Source organism: Lepisma saccharinum, chromosome 10 (genome assembly GCF_977018435.1).
Source record: "Lepisma saccharinum chromosome 10, izLepSacc3.1, whole genome shotgun sequence".
Lineage (NCBI taxonomy): Eukaryota > Metazoa > Arthropoda > Insecta > Zygentoma > Lepismatidae > Lepisma > Lepisma saccharinum.
Window position 1 is genome coordinate 29,404,835 of NC_139238.1, and position 17,247 is coordinate 29,422,081.

The 17,247-nt window shown below is 35.8% G+C and overlaps 1 protein-coding gene across 2 annotated transcripts in view; it reads right to left on the bottom strand.

The window, feature by feature from the left end:
- The window catches only part of Stt3A (catalytic subunit 3A of the oligosaccharyltransferase complex), a 51,055-nt gene that overhangs the window by 10,269 nt on the left and 23,539 nt on the right, over window positions 1-17,247 (bottom strand). For both annotated transcript variants that reach the window (XM_083129685.1, XM_083129683.1), the window contains exons 8-10: window positions 9,790-9,943; window positions 7,912-8,150; window positions 5,178-5,342 (exon numbers count right to left, since the gene is read on the bottom strand). In XM_083129685.1, coding sequence (XP_082985811.1) covers window positions 5,178-5,342; window positions 7,912-8,150; window positions 9,790-9,943 — 558 coding nt within the window. The remainder of the gene's footprint in view (window positions 1-5,177; window positions 5,343-7,911; window positions 8,151-9,789; window positions 9,944-17,247) is intronic.

Sequence of the window (17,247 nt, forward strand, 5' to 3'; positions counted from 1 at the left end):
GTGTCGCATCTATAAATAAACCCTAAATTTCATGTTTAAGGGTTTATTTCGCATTTTGAAGTTCATTTTGCATCATTTCGTGACACAACATGGTAACAAAATGCACCTCACACCTTTCAAAAACATGAAAAAATAACACTACAATGTGTTATTTCACATTTCATGTTTTCGTCAAAAGTGAAATATGCATGCCACTATTAATATAACATTAAAAAACTTTTGTAAATTACATGTCAGCATCATTCTTGTTACAACTCACTCAAAACAAATAAACAAGATAAAAACACCAAAAAAGTTTGTCCCAGCTTTCGACTCCATCCCAGAGTCATCATGGCTGGTTGAGAGACAGTAAAAAATACACAGCTGAGGTTCTGACGATGCTACTTGCTGTGTCTGCCGGAAGATGTGTTGTAAGATGATGTCCTACAGTGTTTGTAAGACACAGAAAGATGTCCTACAGAGATTATAAGTTCTAGGTTGTTCCGGTTAATGGCTGAAGAGGATGGGTTTCTCATTTTGTCTTGTACCATGATGAATAAAGATTCCCACACAAGTTTTCATTAAGATTATTTGAGTTTTTAATCATGTGTACCCCTTCCTTAATGTCTCGTTCTATTTTAGCTTTGGCATGCCCCAAAAAGAAACATAGTCTTGTGGCAATTGGTGGTTGGTTTCAATGGCATATTTCAAAAACTTCGAACAACTTTCTTTTCTCCAGATGTACCGTAAGTGGTCTGGGAATTTGTCCTTGATAAGTCTTTTGCATTGGCTTATACATTTCTTGTCACATTCACATTTAATACTAGCCGGCCCTCATGTTGGAGTGGTTAGCACATCATGTTACGATGCCAGGGATTCAGAGTTCGAATCCCGGCCTTGGCATGGATGTTTGTGAGTGTCCATTCATCAATTTCATCATGTCATCACTCATCCCCATCTTCGCAAATTAGGCAAAAGGGGCACAAAAAGCAAAGTAAAATAAAGCAAATCACATTTAATACTATAGATACCAGAGAGTTCATTAGAGAATCTTTGCATTAAGTTTTAAAATGCAATAAGCTTTGTCCGATTAGTTTTTCTGGATTTATTATCTACTGGAAGATGTCTGTGAAGAAGATAGGTTTTTCAGTTTATTTGTTTTGTGTAGTTTTAACCAGAATACCGGTATATTATTAACTAATATAAATATTGAGAGTGAGCCAATACCATGCAGCAAATTGATGCATATTAAAATGGGATACATACACACTAATATTAATAAATATTTTGAACAACTTTTAACTGTTACAATTTTCAAGCAATAGTACAGATGGAGAATTGCTAAATGGTATGGGCATAATTTCAAAATGGTACACCACCATAGAAATTTAACAAAAAGTGCTGACCCAACCAAGACCACTGAAATGAGTATAATTTATTGATTTGGTTTATTTTACTTCGTTTTCTGCCACTTTTGGCTAATCATGAAGATGAGGATGAGTAATGATATAATAAAATTCATGAAGGGACTCATAAAAAACATGCACACCCAGACCAGGATCCAAATCCGTGCCCTCTGGTGTCATAGCATGCTATGGTGCAATTTCATTAAACTTGAAACCAAAATGTCAAATTTTCAAATGTGTCTTAAGTTCGTCGTATCACATACCAGAATGTAGATCACTATCTATATATTTTTGTGCCACATGATATTTTGCATGAGAAAACTCATGGTGTTGGTTTTTTGTGTTTAAATGTTATCGCATAAATTTTGTTGTAAAGTGATTAGAGAAGTACAACTCCAATGCAGTACATAATCAACAAAATCAACTATTTGGGATTTATAATTGAACTGAAACATAAACAAGGTCTAGATAAGCATATTGAAACTAATTGTACATAAACAGATTTATTTTCTCTAAAATCCTGAACATGTTTTTGCAATTATGCGCCAACGGTTACGTCCGTAACACATTATACAGAAAAGTTTTCATTACACCTCTAATTTGAGAACTAATAGTAAGTACCTCTAGGTGCTCTTTTGGTTCATTATATCTCAACCCAACATATCCGAAAAGTGACTATTGCTGTGCAAGATTTGGCACAAATAATGTTACGAACGTAACAAATTATTCATTATTTTCAGCATATTACACATGCTATTTGTAAGATAAAGACAGTTAGTCAATAATAGGGCAAATTTTCTTAGCAGTGATTTGTAAATTAAAAAATTGTAATAATATCCCCTTCATTTTATTATATTAGGTTTATATATTTAAAATATAAGGAAAATGGCTCCAGTTAAAGTACATGTAAGGAAGCATCGTCAAAATCAATCCAAAGACCAAAAGGCAGATGCTAGAGAAAAAGTCAGGAAAAGGAAAAGGGAGTCACGTGCCAGAATGTCTCAAGCTCTACGCAAAGAAGAATCCAGAAAGTCAGCTGCAAGAGTGAGAAAGCAGTGCATGTTAAACAAGGAGCATGCTCTTTCGGATGCTCCATCAAGTAAAAAATCACAAAGTAAGGTGTACAAATCACCTCAATCACTAGGGAAAGCAATAGCCAAAGTGAAAAGATCACTACCAAAGAGTCCTAGAAAACAGAAAGCAGTTCTAGAAAAATTAGTTCAACCACATGGAGTTCCAATAAAGCAGAAGTCAGCACATGGAAATGCTCTAAGTGATGAAACAAAGAGTATTGTCATGAACCTTTATGAACATGATGATATATTCCATCAGGCACCAGGTAGGAAAGACACTGTTGTTACAAGAACGGGTCTGCACAAGGAAAAGCAACAGAAGAAGTATCTGTACTTGATTTTACATGAAGTGTACGAATTGTTCAAATTGGAACATCCCAATATCAAGATTGGTTTCTCTGCTTTTGCTGCACTCGGACCACATGTTCCTCTTTCATCAAACATTCCAGCCAACCTTTGCGTATGCATTTACCATGCTAACAACCTCCTAATTTGATTGATTGACTTGCTTTATTTTACTTCGCTTCTTGTGCCACTTTTGGCTAATTTGCGAAGATGAGGATGAGTGATGAATGGACACTCACAAATATCCATGCCCATGCCAGGATTCGAACCCAGGACCCCTGGCATCGTAGCGTGATGTGCTGACCTCCTGATTTCTAGCATCACCAAGCTTATTACAGATTTTCCAGGGAAAAGCAAACTGCTTGTGGAATCAATTATGTGTGATTCAAGAAACAGTGCATGTATGTTGGGCACGTGTCCAACATGTAGTAATATTAAAAAATTTGAGCATCTTCTTGAAGTACTACCACACACTTTAGATGAAGATTTGCAGTGATATGAATGGGTTAATGATGAATCCGGATGAGTTGTTAAAGCAGTGCATGAAGATTCAACTTAAGATGCTTTGCAAGATTTAAAGAATAAACTGCAACACTTTCTTCTTCATTGTTTTGTGAAAGGGAAACAAAGTAGCTGCTTTGAAAAGGCTAAAAGTGAATTGGTTTCAGATAATACATGTGTTCTCCAGGTTGACTTCAGTGAAAATTTTAGTGTTGCTCATCAAGATGAGGTACAAAGTGCACATTGGGGATGTGACCAAATAACAATTTATACTGCAGTCGCATACACAGCATCAGGTGTTATTTCATATGCAATTATTTCAGATCACATGCAACATGATAAATTTGCAGTTCATGCATTCAATCAAAAACTGTTTGAAGATCTAAAATCAAAATTTCCTCAGCTTAAAGTAGTCGAAATTTTTTCAGATAGTGCAAATCAGCACTTCAAACAGCGCTACACATTAGCAAACATAACCTTCAGGAAGGACGACTGTGGTCTTGTTTTAAATTGGCATTTTTTCTGTACATCACATGCAAAGGGAGCAGTTGATGGTGTGGGTGGAATGTTAAAGCATCATGTGTGGCAGAAAGTGAAGGCTAGGCAAGCTCATGTTAATGATTGTTTATCTTTCATTCAATGTGCTCAGTCAATAACCAGAAAAGTTAATATCATGTATGTTTCCACAGAGGAGGTAACAAATAATCGTAAAAAGTTGGAACAAAGGTGGACAGGAATTGAAGCCCTTCCTAACACACAAGTTCATTGTGTCCGCACTGTTGGTCAGAATGTGGTAAAAATAGGTTTGTTGTTCGAAGACAGTGGCACAATGTTTCATTTCACATTACCTGAAGATCAAGCTCCAAAAAAAAAAAAAAAAAAAAAAAAAAAAATAGTGGAGAGGACCAATGAAGCCAATGACAGAATCACATCTGTTACCTTTGGACAGTGGATTGTTGTTCAGTTTGAATCTGAACATGGGCATTCACATAAGTTTATTGGACAAGTTGTCAGTGAACATGAAAAGTGTGTGATTGTGAAGTTCCTTAAGAGGGTAGGAAATCAGTTTGTTTGGCCAGAAAAAGATTGTTACTGAAATTGATATTTCACAAGTAGAATCTGTATTAAAAGAGCCAGATACCAACCTTCGAGAAAAATTAACTTTCAAAGACATTAAACCAGTGGAAGTAGAGAGAGAAGCTTCTCCACATTTGCAGGCATTTGAACAGCATTTGTGTATTGTTCTGTGTGTTAAAAAAAAAAAAAAAATAGAAAAATATGCCACATGTGAAAGAATGTCTGTAATCCGTTTCTTGAATGTGAGGAACATGCTACTGGCTGAAATGTATCGCCAACTTTGTGAGGTGCATGAAGATCATGCTAAGAGCACTTCAATGGTACCGAGACGAATGCAACTCTTCAATGAAGGAATGCAGAAAGGCTGACCATCTGTTGTCTGTGAAGATTTGGTGCATGCAGTTGAAGAGAAAATTCTAGACAACACACACAATTCGCCATTATGTAACTTTCCCTGCACATTCCCAAATTTCAGTCACTTTCTCATGAAACTGTGTCTAGGAAACTTTAGTTTCAGAAATTGCATGTATGCTGGGTGCCAAAGATGTTTACAGAAGAACACAAAGTGCATCGCAGGAGGCATCATTGTAGATGGAGGGATACAAAAACTGGCGCTCCACTACAAGTGCTTCAACCATGGTAGTAACTACGTCGAAGGTTAGTGTATGGTATTAATATAAATGGCTGTATTTTTTTTTAATTCAATTGGAACTTAGGAACTTACATTGAAAAAAGAATATTTTTACAGGTTGTAGTCCTCATTTACAAAATCAATTAACTAACTATAACCACTTACCTCGCTCTTCATCACAAAGTTGGACTCAAATTTTTTGTTCCTTTTGTCGAGGGTCTTGGTCGAGTCCACCTCCCTCATATACGTACTCAGCATTGCTGACACAGCAATTCCAGACAGGATGCACATCACAGGTGCCAACACCAACATCAATCGGACCATCACACCCTGTGGAAACACAACCTTGTCACTGCTGTTTCTTTAGATTTACATTGTATGTAATATTACATCTCCATTTTAGGACTGAGTAGGGATGGGACAGATTAATCGGTACCCTATCTGTATCAGCCGATATGGGCATATCAGTACATTGGTTTATCAGTGAAGTTACCGATCCAATATATCTATAAATATCCTATAATTTAGTGCAAAAGTCTGCCATTTCATTATGATTTTTATGGATAATCTCCATTCCCTACTTTTTAAAAAAGTAAATGTCTAAATATGCAACCTTTTTTGCACTGCATTGATCGGGAAACACACATATATTAAGGAAGTCCATGAACCATTCACGTTCTTCATGTATCATTTGGGATTTTATATTGGATCGGTAAAATGTTGGTATCGGTAAATTTTATATTCGTACTTCATCGGCATCAACCAAAATTTCATTTCGGTCCATCCCCAGGACTGAGCCACTTTAAACTGATATCAATGCTTGAAGATTATATCTAGGGCTCAAAAGTTGCTGAAAAATCTATTTTGTTTCCTAGGACTTGAAGATAATGCGAAACCTGATAGTAGTCCATTTCACTTCGATTAGAACCAGAAAACATTATATTTATTTTGCATTTTTCATACTTTTTTTGGCTCTTGGTTCACTTTTCAGTATGTTTTGTCACTTTTGTTACATTTTTTAAACTTTTTAGGTTTCTTTTAACCCATTTCCTGTTGTCTTCTAAATTTTAAATGCTAGCATAACTTACATAACTAAATTTCCTACCAAGTATGCCATTAATTGAAAATATGATCAATGCAAGAGCACAATGTTATTTTTAACTGCAATCTTTGGCAACTGTGGCAAAATTTATTTTTCTTAAAATACTTTAAGTGAAGCCAACTTTTGAGGTTCCCTTGCTGGTCACTATTACTTCTCTAATCTGTGCTTCTAAATTAAAATTAGTCACACCATAAATAATTATAATCTGATGCACGTGAAACACAACTGTATTTTCAGATGCTGACCAACTACTCCTATCATGCGATGTCCACTTGAAAAGGAGAATCAGAAAAACTTATCATGTACTTTATGTAACCTTGAAGTAAAAATAAAGAAAACAATATTAGCACTTAATTGCTTTTTCCCCTTTACTTTGGTAGTTTAAAGCACCAAACAATGAATGGGTTTTATCAAATTAATTACTCTCGTGTAATTTATGAAAAAAAAGATTTAATTTTAAGAGCTAAAATTATTTTCAGGTCCTCAAAAATTTTAGGTTGTTTTTTAATAATTTTAAGGTTATTCTATAGTCATTTTTTGAGTTTTTTTAGGTCATCAACTTCCGAGCCCTAATTATAACAATACAGTTATTCAATCCAACATGTAAGTATTTCACTGCAAATTTTTATGAATCAACTTACCAGTTTTGCTTTAAAATATTCAAAGAATTACACTGGAATGAATAAAATAGCTGCCATTTTCACACAATATGGGTGAAAAATTAAAATTTTGAATATTCCGGGAAAGTGTTGTGTGACATTTTGCACACCCTGTGAAACACCCAAGCTCGGGAAAAATAATGGCTGCTGTCTGTGAATAACTTCCAGCCAATACTTCATGATACCGAAACCACTGGTATCGGCCGATAGGCAAACAAATCAATGATTGAGAGCTTGGAAGTAGAAAGTGATACGCAAGGGCAGGAATTTTAAAATTTTGATGGAAATATGTAATACATAATATTACACACTTTAAAGTTCATTTTTGATGTTTTCGAAAGCTGTGATGTTAGTGATGATTTTGATTCTAAAGAGGAAGGATTTAGATTACTTTTCATTAATTATCCAGAATATCTATACGAGCTACGCTGTATCCAGTACGAACAAAAGGTTTGTAATTGACAACATCTACAGATTATAAATATAATGAGTTTCTAAACTCCATAGTCAGTAGTTATAATGATTTTCATCGAGACTAAAGATCAATTGTATTTTAATCATTCATCAGGCCTATTTTAATGTACTTATCATGTATACTTTAATGTATATATCATTCATATTTTATTGTACCTCTTATTGTATTTAGCATTTCTTTTGTAGTCACATCTTTATCATTCAATCTTGTATTATAAATTTATGACTTTTATATATTTACATGTATACGTACTGCTGCACTAAAGCAGGCCAGCTGTTTTTCAGCAGAATAATACTAGCATAAATAATTAAAAAATCAAAAAATCTATATTACATATTGAAAACATGTTTTCAGTAACTTTTTTACAATGTTCATTTTCTTTTCTTTCAAAATTGTTACAGAAAAACATTCATAAATGTGAGAAAATGTAATTAAATATAACATCTAATATATCTGTGGAAAGGGGGCATCTTCTAGATTTCAGAAAAAATTGGTAAATAATAATAATAATACACTTAGAAACATATTTTCTATGATTTTTTTAAAAAGAGGAAAAAAAAAGGTCTACATGGAAAAACTATATTATTTTCAGGTCAGTCCACAAAGTGTTAATGATGAAAACAAAATACTAGAGAAAAATAATCCTCGAAATCTAATACTTACAGCAAAATAAATGCTGGTGACACCATACAGAACAAGGAAAATGTTTGCGTCGGAGAGCTTAGAGAAGCAGAAATATAGCCCAGCAGGGAAGAAGAACACCAGGATCTGCAGGTCAAAGTAGAAAGAGCTCCATGATGTCGGCTGATGCTCAGAAACTGATGCAATGATTGGGATGTGGTTCTTGGCATATGAAGGATCCAACAACGAGTAAAATCTGCCAGTCCATGGAGAGATTTTTCCTGAAATTAATATGTATGTAATCCTAACAAAAATGGCATTAGTATACAAATATAAGCTATCTAGTTATTCATATTCCTGAAATTAAATTTTAGATATCGAAATAAGTAGTCACAGATATTGAAGGACAAGAGAACATGAAGAAAATTACTTACACACACCACTGTCACAAACACTTTGTACTCCTGTGTTGATACACACACCCAAAATGGATTCATTTCTGTGCATGTTCTTCCTTTTGTTATTTCAATGAACTTTCTACTTGGAATTTCTGTGACATCTTTGCTGTAGTGGCTAATATTTATTACAATTTCATGTATTTGATACAAAAGATCAAATCTGTTACACATGACAATACTTCAGTTTTTGTTTCATCTTTTAAATTGTTGACAACAGCTAAAGGCAAACTCACCAGATGAATATGGAGAACGTAACTTGGTTAAAAAGTGCTTTTGTATACCCATTGAACAGATTCTGGTAGACTAAAATGAAATCACTACCTTGCAAATATTTCATTGCATATTTGGAACAATGTTTCTCTGTAGGCTTGGCCAGGACTTGATATACTTCACCACCTGGGATACCAAGCCAGCATTGGCTTCACCTGATTTATCGCCTATGTTGTTTTTACCTGCGTGGAAATTTTCCTGACCAGTGATACTGCAATGGAAATCTGTTGCTTATGATTTACTGGTGACATCAGTGGTGTCAAGTTTCCTGGCAAGCAGCTGAATTTCAGATTCATGTAGCAATAATTTGAATTAAGTCTGAGACAATACCAATGTATTGGCAGGCTGATACCAGTAGTTGATTGATTAATTTGGTGTCTTAAGTCCACTTTATGTACAGTAAGGCTAATTGGGAGTGGACCTACGGTTTTAAGAGGGGGAGGGAGGGAGGGAGGGAGGGAGGGAGGGGGAGAGAGAGAGAGAGAGAGAGAGAGAGAGAGAGAGAGAGAGAGAGAATATAATTTATCTCTCCCCTATCCCCCTCTCTTTCTCAAATTGGGATCCGAACCACTAGGTCTCTCCACCGGGTATGCCTTGATTACAAGGCAACAATGCTACCACTATGCCATCGTGGAGGCCCTCTTGTTGACTAAATATATGAAAAATTCACAATTTACCTATACTTTTCACCACTTTTTTGGTGGAAAAAAGAATATTGTTTTTAAGTTAAAGTTATTTTAATATTGTGAATACCTTACTGAATATAGTAGGTATATTTTGAAGTAATACAAATTGTGAAATTGGTTTGGTACAGTTCAAACATTAACATTTATAAATATTTTGAACAAATTTAAACTGTTACAATTTCCAAATACATATTAGTATTGTTAAGAGCATAGGCATTAATATTAGCCTTGTTCCAAAACAAATCATGGATTTCAAAGAATTCCAAATCAGCAGACATCTTGTAAGCCCCCAACAAACAGTTGTAGAAAATTAATGAAACAGCACGTGGGTGATGCAATGAATGAAAAAAAATAATTTGAAAGAATGCCACTAGGAGGTGCTCCTAGCAAAGTAATGCATACTGATAACATTGGCAGGCAGCTTCAAAAGTTTGGTTTCCTTTTGGACAGACTACATAGAGATATTACTGGCAAGAAAGAAAATGGATGAAAAAGACTTACTGTACCTGTAAGAGTTAATACACCACCGACCAAAGCACTTGCTGTTCCAGCAGTGATAACCATTGTTTTGAACAACACATCAAAATCTTCTTTTGTCACTTTGCTTCGTAGATAGTCAACAAACGAATGAAGCTGGCACAATCCAAATACTCCCAAAGCCTGCAAAAACAAATTTCAAATATTACATTTGTGGATAATAGTTTGGGGAGGATGTAGAAATATTAATTAATCTATATTGGTGGTTATTGATGCCACCTGGATGCCACAACCTGGACTTCACTGTCGCCGTCCACACCAACCACCACAACATCCCTTTCAATGACTGTTTCCAGGTAGCGATCATCCATCTCCTACCCTGACCAGCCAACACCTCTGTTCGCAAAAGATGGGAGAGGGCCTATATATCGACCATGAGTGCAACCCCTCCACCTGGCCTGAACAAGGCCAACCAGTAACGTCCCTACCTTAACCCACCTCATCCCACACTCCCAACATACCTATCCCTCCTTCCCTCCCGCCCACTCACAGTTTCCGACGAGCCTGGTGACGAAACAAGTGTTTTTTTCGTTCTACGCACCGCTTCTTCTTCGATGGGGACCTGGCAACTCTGCAGGGCCCCAACTTCCGGTTCCGTCTCTTTCTCCTCACACTGATGATGCTACGAAGTTAGCGAAAATTTTGAATTTTTCTACATCGGATGCTATGAAATTAGCGAAAATTTTGAATTTTTCTACTGTCCGGTGAGTGTTTCCTTTTACCTTTTTTTATATATATCATATTATTCATAAAATTGTTATAACTGACACCATGGGACCAATCTACTTAGGATAACTTTTGTTTTGCAGGCAGAAGATCAGTGCATGCAACCATGTAAAATTTGGATGCCCCAACATGATTTTTTGATTGTTGTTGCTTTTTACTGTGGACCCCTGGCAAGGGGTTATTTCCCACCCTGTATTTGTCTTGTGTAGTATCGGTGGTGTGTATGTATGTGTCTTGTGTTGTAGTTGTGCTGTCTAGTATGTTTGTGTAGTAGTTGTGCTGTCTAGTAGGTTTGTTTTGCGTAGTAGTTGTGCTGTCTAATTTGTTTGTGTTTGTCTTGTGTAGTAGTTGTGGCGTGTTTGTGTTTATATTGTGTTATAGTTGTGAAGTGTTTGTGTGTGTCTTGTGTAGTAGTTGTGCTGTCTAATGTGTTTGTGTTTGTCTTGTGTAGTAGTTCCTCCATTCATATTGGGGGTTAGGCGTAGAGCTGACAACTCTGCACTGTAAAAAGCCATGTCAAGAATCAGCAATATAAGGCCATTGATGTTCCCAAGGTAAAATATTCCGGAGGTAAAATAGTCCCCCGTTCGGATCTCCGGGTGGGGACTACTTTGGGAGGTCCCTGGACTAAGGATAAGATCTAAGTTAGGAATAAGAAAAATATTAAATTAGGCACCTGGAATGTTCTGAGCCTTTACCGGCCTGGGGCATTTCAGTGTACAGTTAATGAGATAGTCAAGTATAAATTAGATGTATTAGCTGTCCAGGAAGTTAGGTGGCCAGGAGAAGGGAATTGTAAAACTAAAAATTATACTTTTTTCTATGGTGGTACTGAAAATCATAATTTTGGAACAGGCTTTTTCATAAATAATAGAATTATCTCGGCTCTTAAAACAATAGAATTTATTAATGATAGGATATCATATGCAGTTTTACAGGGTAGGTGGTGTAAAATTATTTTAATAAACATACATGCACCAACGGAAGATAAAGATGATAATACTAAAGATGATTTTTATACAGAGTTAGAACAGGTCTTTGATAAATTTTCTCAGTATGATATGAAAATTCTGTTAGGTGACTGTAATGCACAGATTGGCAAAGAAGAGACATTTAAACCCACGATTGGCAAAGAAAGTCTTCATGAATTAAGTAATGATAATGGTATAAGATTGATTACTTTTGCAACCTCAAAGAATTTAATTGTGAAAAGTACCACTTTTAAACATAAAGATATCCATAAATATACCTGGTCTTCTCCAGATGGTAAAACTCATAATCAGATAGATCATATTCTCATTGATAAGAGAAGGCATACTAGTATAATTGACGTTCGTACACATAGAGGTGCTGACTGTGCTAGTGACCATTATTTAGTAATTGCTAAATTAAGAGAAAGACTCTCAGTGATAAATCATAAGCAACAAAATCTAAAAGTTCTAAAATTTGATACAGGAAAGTTTACTGATGAAAGAATTAAGAAAGATTACCAAATTAAAATGTCAAAAAGATTTGATGTTTTGCAGGATTTAAATGATGATGAAAATATAAATGAAACAGACGTAAATAAGAATTGGGAGCACATACGTAATGCAATAGAATCAGCAGCTAAAGAAAGTATAGGATACCATAAACCGAGAAAAAGTAAGCCATGGTTTGATAATGAATGTCATAATCTAATAGAAATAAGAAATCAGGCTAGACTTAGGTGGTTAAATAACTCTGATGATACAAATCTAAACAATTATAATAGAATAAAGCGAGAAGTTAACCGCACATTTAGAAGTAAAAACAGAGATTACTTGAAAAGCAAAATTAACGAAATTGAAACAAACAGCAAAAATAAAAATATCAGAGATTTATATAAAGGTGTAAATGAGTTTAGAAAGGGGTGGCAACCTAAAGTAAACTTGATAAAAGATAAAGACGGTGATTTTCTAGCTGACCCAAGCGATATTCTAAATAGATGGAAGAACTACTTTAATGACCTTTTAAATGTCCATGTAGGAGATAAATCAGAAGTGAATGAAGTACACACAGCAGAACCTTTAGTCCCAGAACCTAACTTGACTGAAGTTAAAGATGCTATTAAAAGGCTAAAGAATAACAAAGCACCTGGCATTGATTTAATACCAGCTGAGTTAATTAAATATGGTGGAAATTCATTAATTTGTCAAATTCATAAATTAATTTGTTTAATATGGAATAAAGAAGAAATCCCTCAACAGTGGAAAGAATCCATAATTGTTCCTGTGTTTAAAAAAGGTGATAAAATGAACTGCAATAATTACCGTGGAATTTCTCTACTCTCAACAACATATAAAATATTATCTAACATTCTTTTAACAAGACTAACCCCATATGCTAATGAAATTATAGGTGATTATCAATGTGGATTTAAACGCAACAGATCAACTACAGATCAAATTTTTCACATCAGACAGACACTTGAAAAAAAGTGGGAATATAATCAAAATGTCCATCAGCTATTCATTGATTTCAAAAAAGCATATGATTCGGTCAAAAGAGATAAATTATATAATATATTAGTAGAGTTTGGAATACCTAAGAAGCTTGTTAGTATGATAAAAATATGCACCAGTGAAACAGAAAGTAAAATTCGTGTGGGTATTAATATGTCTGACAAATTTACAATTCATGATGGGTTAAAACAAGGAGATGCATTATCTCCATTGCTCTTTAATTTTGCCTTAGAATATGCTGTTAGGAAGGTAAACGAAACTAAAGAGGGACTAAAATTAAATGGTGTGACTCAGTTGTTAGCATATGCAGATGATGTAGACTTACTGGGGGATGATGTGAATACAATTAAGAATAATGCTAAAATATTTTTCAAAACTGCTAAAGAGATAGGTTTGGAAGTTAACAAAGAGAAAACTAAATATATGCTTACAGGCCGAAACCAAGTGTTAGGTAATAATCAAAATCTAATTATTGATAACAACTCGTTTGAATCAGTTTCCAAATTCAAATACTTAGGAGTAATATTAACAAATGAAAATTATATTAAAGAGGAAATAAAAAGTAGGCTTAATTCAGGAAATGCATGTTACTTCTCTCTTCATAAACTTTTGTCTTCTCGTTTAATATCTAAGAATCTAAAAGTTAAAATATACAAAACCGTAATTTTGCCTGTAGTATTATATGGGTGTGAAACTTGGTCCCTTACATTGAAAGAGGAACATAAATTGAGAGTATTTGAAAATAGGATCCTTAGGAAAATATTTGGACCTAAAAGGGATGAGGAGACAGGTGAGTGGAGAAGGTTACATAATTTAGAACTACATAATTTGTATTCATGTCCAGACATTATTAGAATAATTAAATCAAGAAGACTGAGGTGGGCAGGCCATGTGGCACGAATGGGAGAGGAAAGAGGAGTTTTCAGGATTCTTGTTGGGAAACCTGATGGTAAGAGACCAGTAGGAAGGCCAAGACGAAGATGGAGGGACAACGTCGAGATGGACCTAAGGAGGGAAATCGGTAGGGATGGAAAAGAGTATATAGATCTTGCTCAAGATAGGGACAGATGGAAGGCCTGTGTTGCTGCAGCCATGAACCTTCGGGTTTAAGAAGGCTAGAGAGTTAGTTAGTTATATATATATATATATATATATATATATATATATATATATATATATATATACAGGGTGTCATTTTAATGGCGCCCACGGACCACAGATTCGTATAGAGGACATCAAAACAAACAACTTTTTCCAGTAACATTTTTCTCTTTGGTGCGTCGATTCGACGCTACAGCCGTTCAAAAAAGACCGTTTTGCCGCCTGGATGCTGGCAACCCAACACAACATTTGATCGTACCTGTGACGTCATATCCTCCGGCGAAACAGCGCACGGCAGGGTTGCAAGGAACACACAAATGTTGTGAAAAATTACAAACTACCAACCTCATTATTAGCTGTAAAACGAAGCGAGAAACGCGTCCAGCAGACCGAACATCAAAGGCTACCAGCCAGAAGATCAGCAGTCATCTCAGGGGAAGAGGGAAGTGAACCAACGATACGAGAAATGGTAAAAAACTTATTCAAAATGAAATGTCAATGTCGGATTTTGTCTCAGCCTACATGTCAAATATCAACAACAATACATTTTATTGGACTTACAGCTTACATGTGGCTGTTTACGCCCAACTACATATCAAATATTTGCAAATCTCGTTGCAAGGTTGATATCTACAGGTTTGTGTCCAGATGCCCTGTGGTGCTTTTATGCTGATAACGGAAGTATCCGAGGTTCACGTTGTTACATTACGACTAAAACACGTACAACCACAGTAACAATCTAATGATGAATCAGTACCGAATATACTGCCCTGTTCACAGATGCAAACTATTACATGTGTATCCGGTGCATAGATAAACACATAGTCGTCTTAGAGCTTGTAGTATTACTACTACTTATATCCCTGTATTTTCAATAATTTTTGCCACTTGGCTCATAATGCTCTGAATATACATTATATTATCTGTTGCTTACGTTTGGAATTTTGAGTTTCTTTCATTTCTATTTTGTCATCTGTTCAGTGTGTCACAGACAACTAGTATCAGAAGGACGAAGTGGATAGACTAAATTGTAGATGACTACTTGGTAACTAGATTTGCAAATATTTAACATGTAAGCTGAGACAAAATTCGATATGACCACTTCCACTTGAATTTTATTTTATTTCTACCATTTTTCGTATCGTTTGTTTACTTCCTGTTAGGTTACAGAACGTGTTTTCTCGTTTTGTGTTACGGTACATAATGTGGCTGATTGTAGCTATGTCATTTTTCATAGAGTATGTGTGTTCCTGGCAACTCTGGAACGCATCGCTTCACGATGGGATATGACGTCACAAATGCAATCAAATGTTGTGTGTGGTTGCCAGCATTCAGGCGGCAAACGGGCTTTTTTGAATGACTGTAGCGCCGAAATGACGCACCAACGAGAAAAATGTTACTGAGAAAAGTTGTTTGTTTTGATGTCCTCTATACGTTTCCGTGGTCCGTGGGTGCCATTAAAATGACACCCTGTATATATATATATATATATATATATATATATATATATATATATATATATATATATATATATAAAGTGAAAGAGGAAACACTCACTGGACAAAGAAAAAATTCAAATTTTCGTGATGGTATGTCACATCTTCAGTAGAGAGACGTTGTAGAACTAAGTGACTAGAGGGAAGAGTAAGCATGACCTGCAGTGTTGCCAGGTCCCGAAGGAAGAAAAAAAAGTGTTGACAGTACCACAAAAAAAATGGTTCTTTCGCCTGGCTTGTCGAAAACTGTGAGTGGTGGTGGGGGTTGGGGGTTGGGAAAAGGTGGTGGTGAGGGTGAGGATAGGGGATGAGGGGCATTACTGGGTGGCCTTGTTCAGGCCTGGAGGTGTGGTTGCATTCATGGTCGATATGTAGGCCCTCTCCCATCATCTACGTATTGAGGTGTTGGTGGATTGGGGCAAGGAGTGGAATCGCTACCTGGAAGCAGTCATTAAAAGGAATATTGTGGTGATTGGTGTGAATGGCAACAGCAAAGTCCAGGTTTTGGGTAGAGGAGCGGTGGTTGTTCATGCGGAGGTTCAGGGCTGTGGATGTTTCCCCCGGGTAGAAGCTCCCACAGATGTTGCATGTGAGGATATAAATTAGGTTAGAGCTGTTGCAGGTTCCTTTGGGGTAGAGGTGGCGGTGTGGATCTGGAGGGTGCGGGAAGTGACAAATATGGGGCAGGTTTTGCACCTTGGGCGGTTGCATTTGTGGGCAGGTGCGAGTTGATTGTGAGTAGGTGGATTGTGGTGGACCAGGATGTTTTGGAGATTGGGAGGGCGTTTGAAGACAACTCTGGGCTTGTTGGGGAAGATATTTTTGGTGTCAAGATCACTGTGCAGGATGGGAAGGAGGGAACGTAGTGTGTGTCTGATTTTGTTGAGGTGGGGGTGATATTGGGTGACAAGTGCAAGTAGTAGTTTCTACTACATTGATTAATCATATTCACACAAACTGAAGCTTGCAACTGTTAACATTACACAATAACTATATCCAGTGGAACACCAATTGGACTTGCTTGAATTTTATATTCTTCTCATTTGGGAGTGGTGAAAAACAAAACATTGAGGCTCACCTACGTGAGAAGCATGGAATATTATAAAGTTTATTCTTTCCTTTACAACAGGGTGTCTACCAAAATTATTGACTTTTTCTTTACCTTTTTTTAGTTTTTCTTGACCTTTATTTATTCAACCCCTACTTAGGTAAAGTTGGAAATTAGCAATTACGAAAATAAATATTTATTTGATGAAAACATCCTACCAAAAGGCCAGTTAAGATAAGCTGTATTTAACAAGATAAATAGCCTTGCTTTATCTATTAATGTATTGTGGACTGCATTTGGCAGACTAGCAAAACTCTGGCCTCTGGACTTACCAAAAGTATAATCTTATGTGGGGATCACGTTGTTGTCCCTGTGTGTTTGTGATTGACACTTCACCCATCTTATCATACCATCTTCATGATTAACCAAAGGGGCAGAAATGTGAATTAAATAAACTAAATAAATGAATCAGTCATTATGAAAGCAAAAATTCTTGACCACAAGTACATTTCTTTACTTTTTATTGACTTCTTCACCTACGTATTGATTTCTTTACTTTTTCTTAACTTTCCT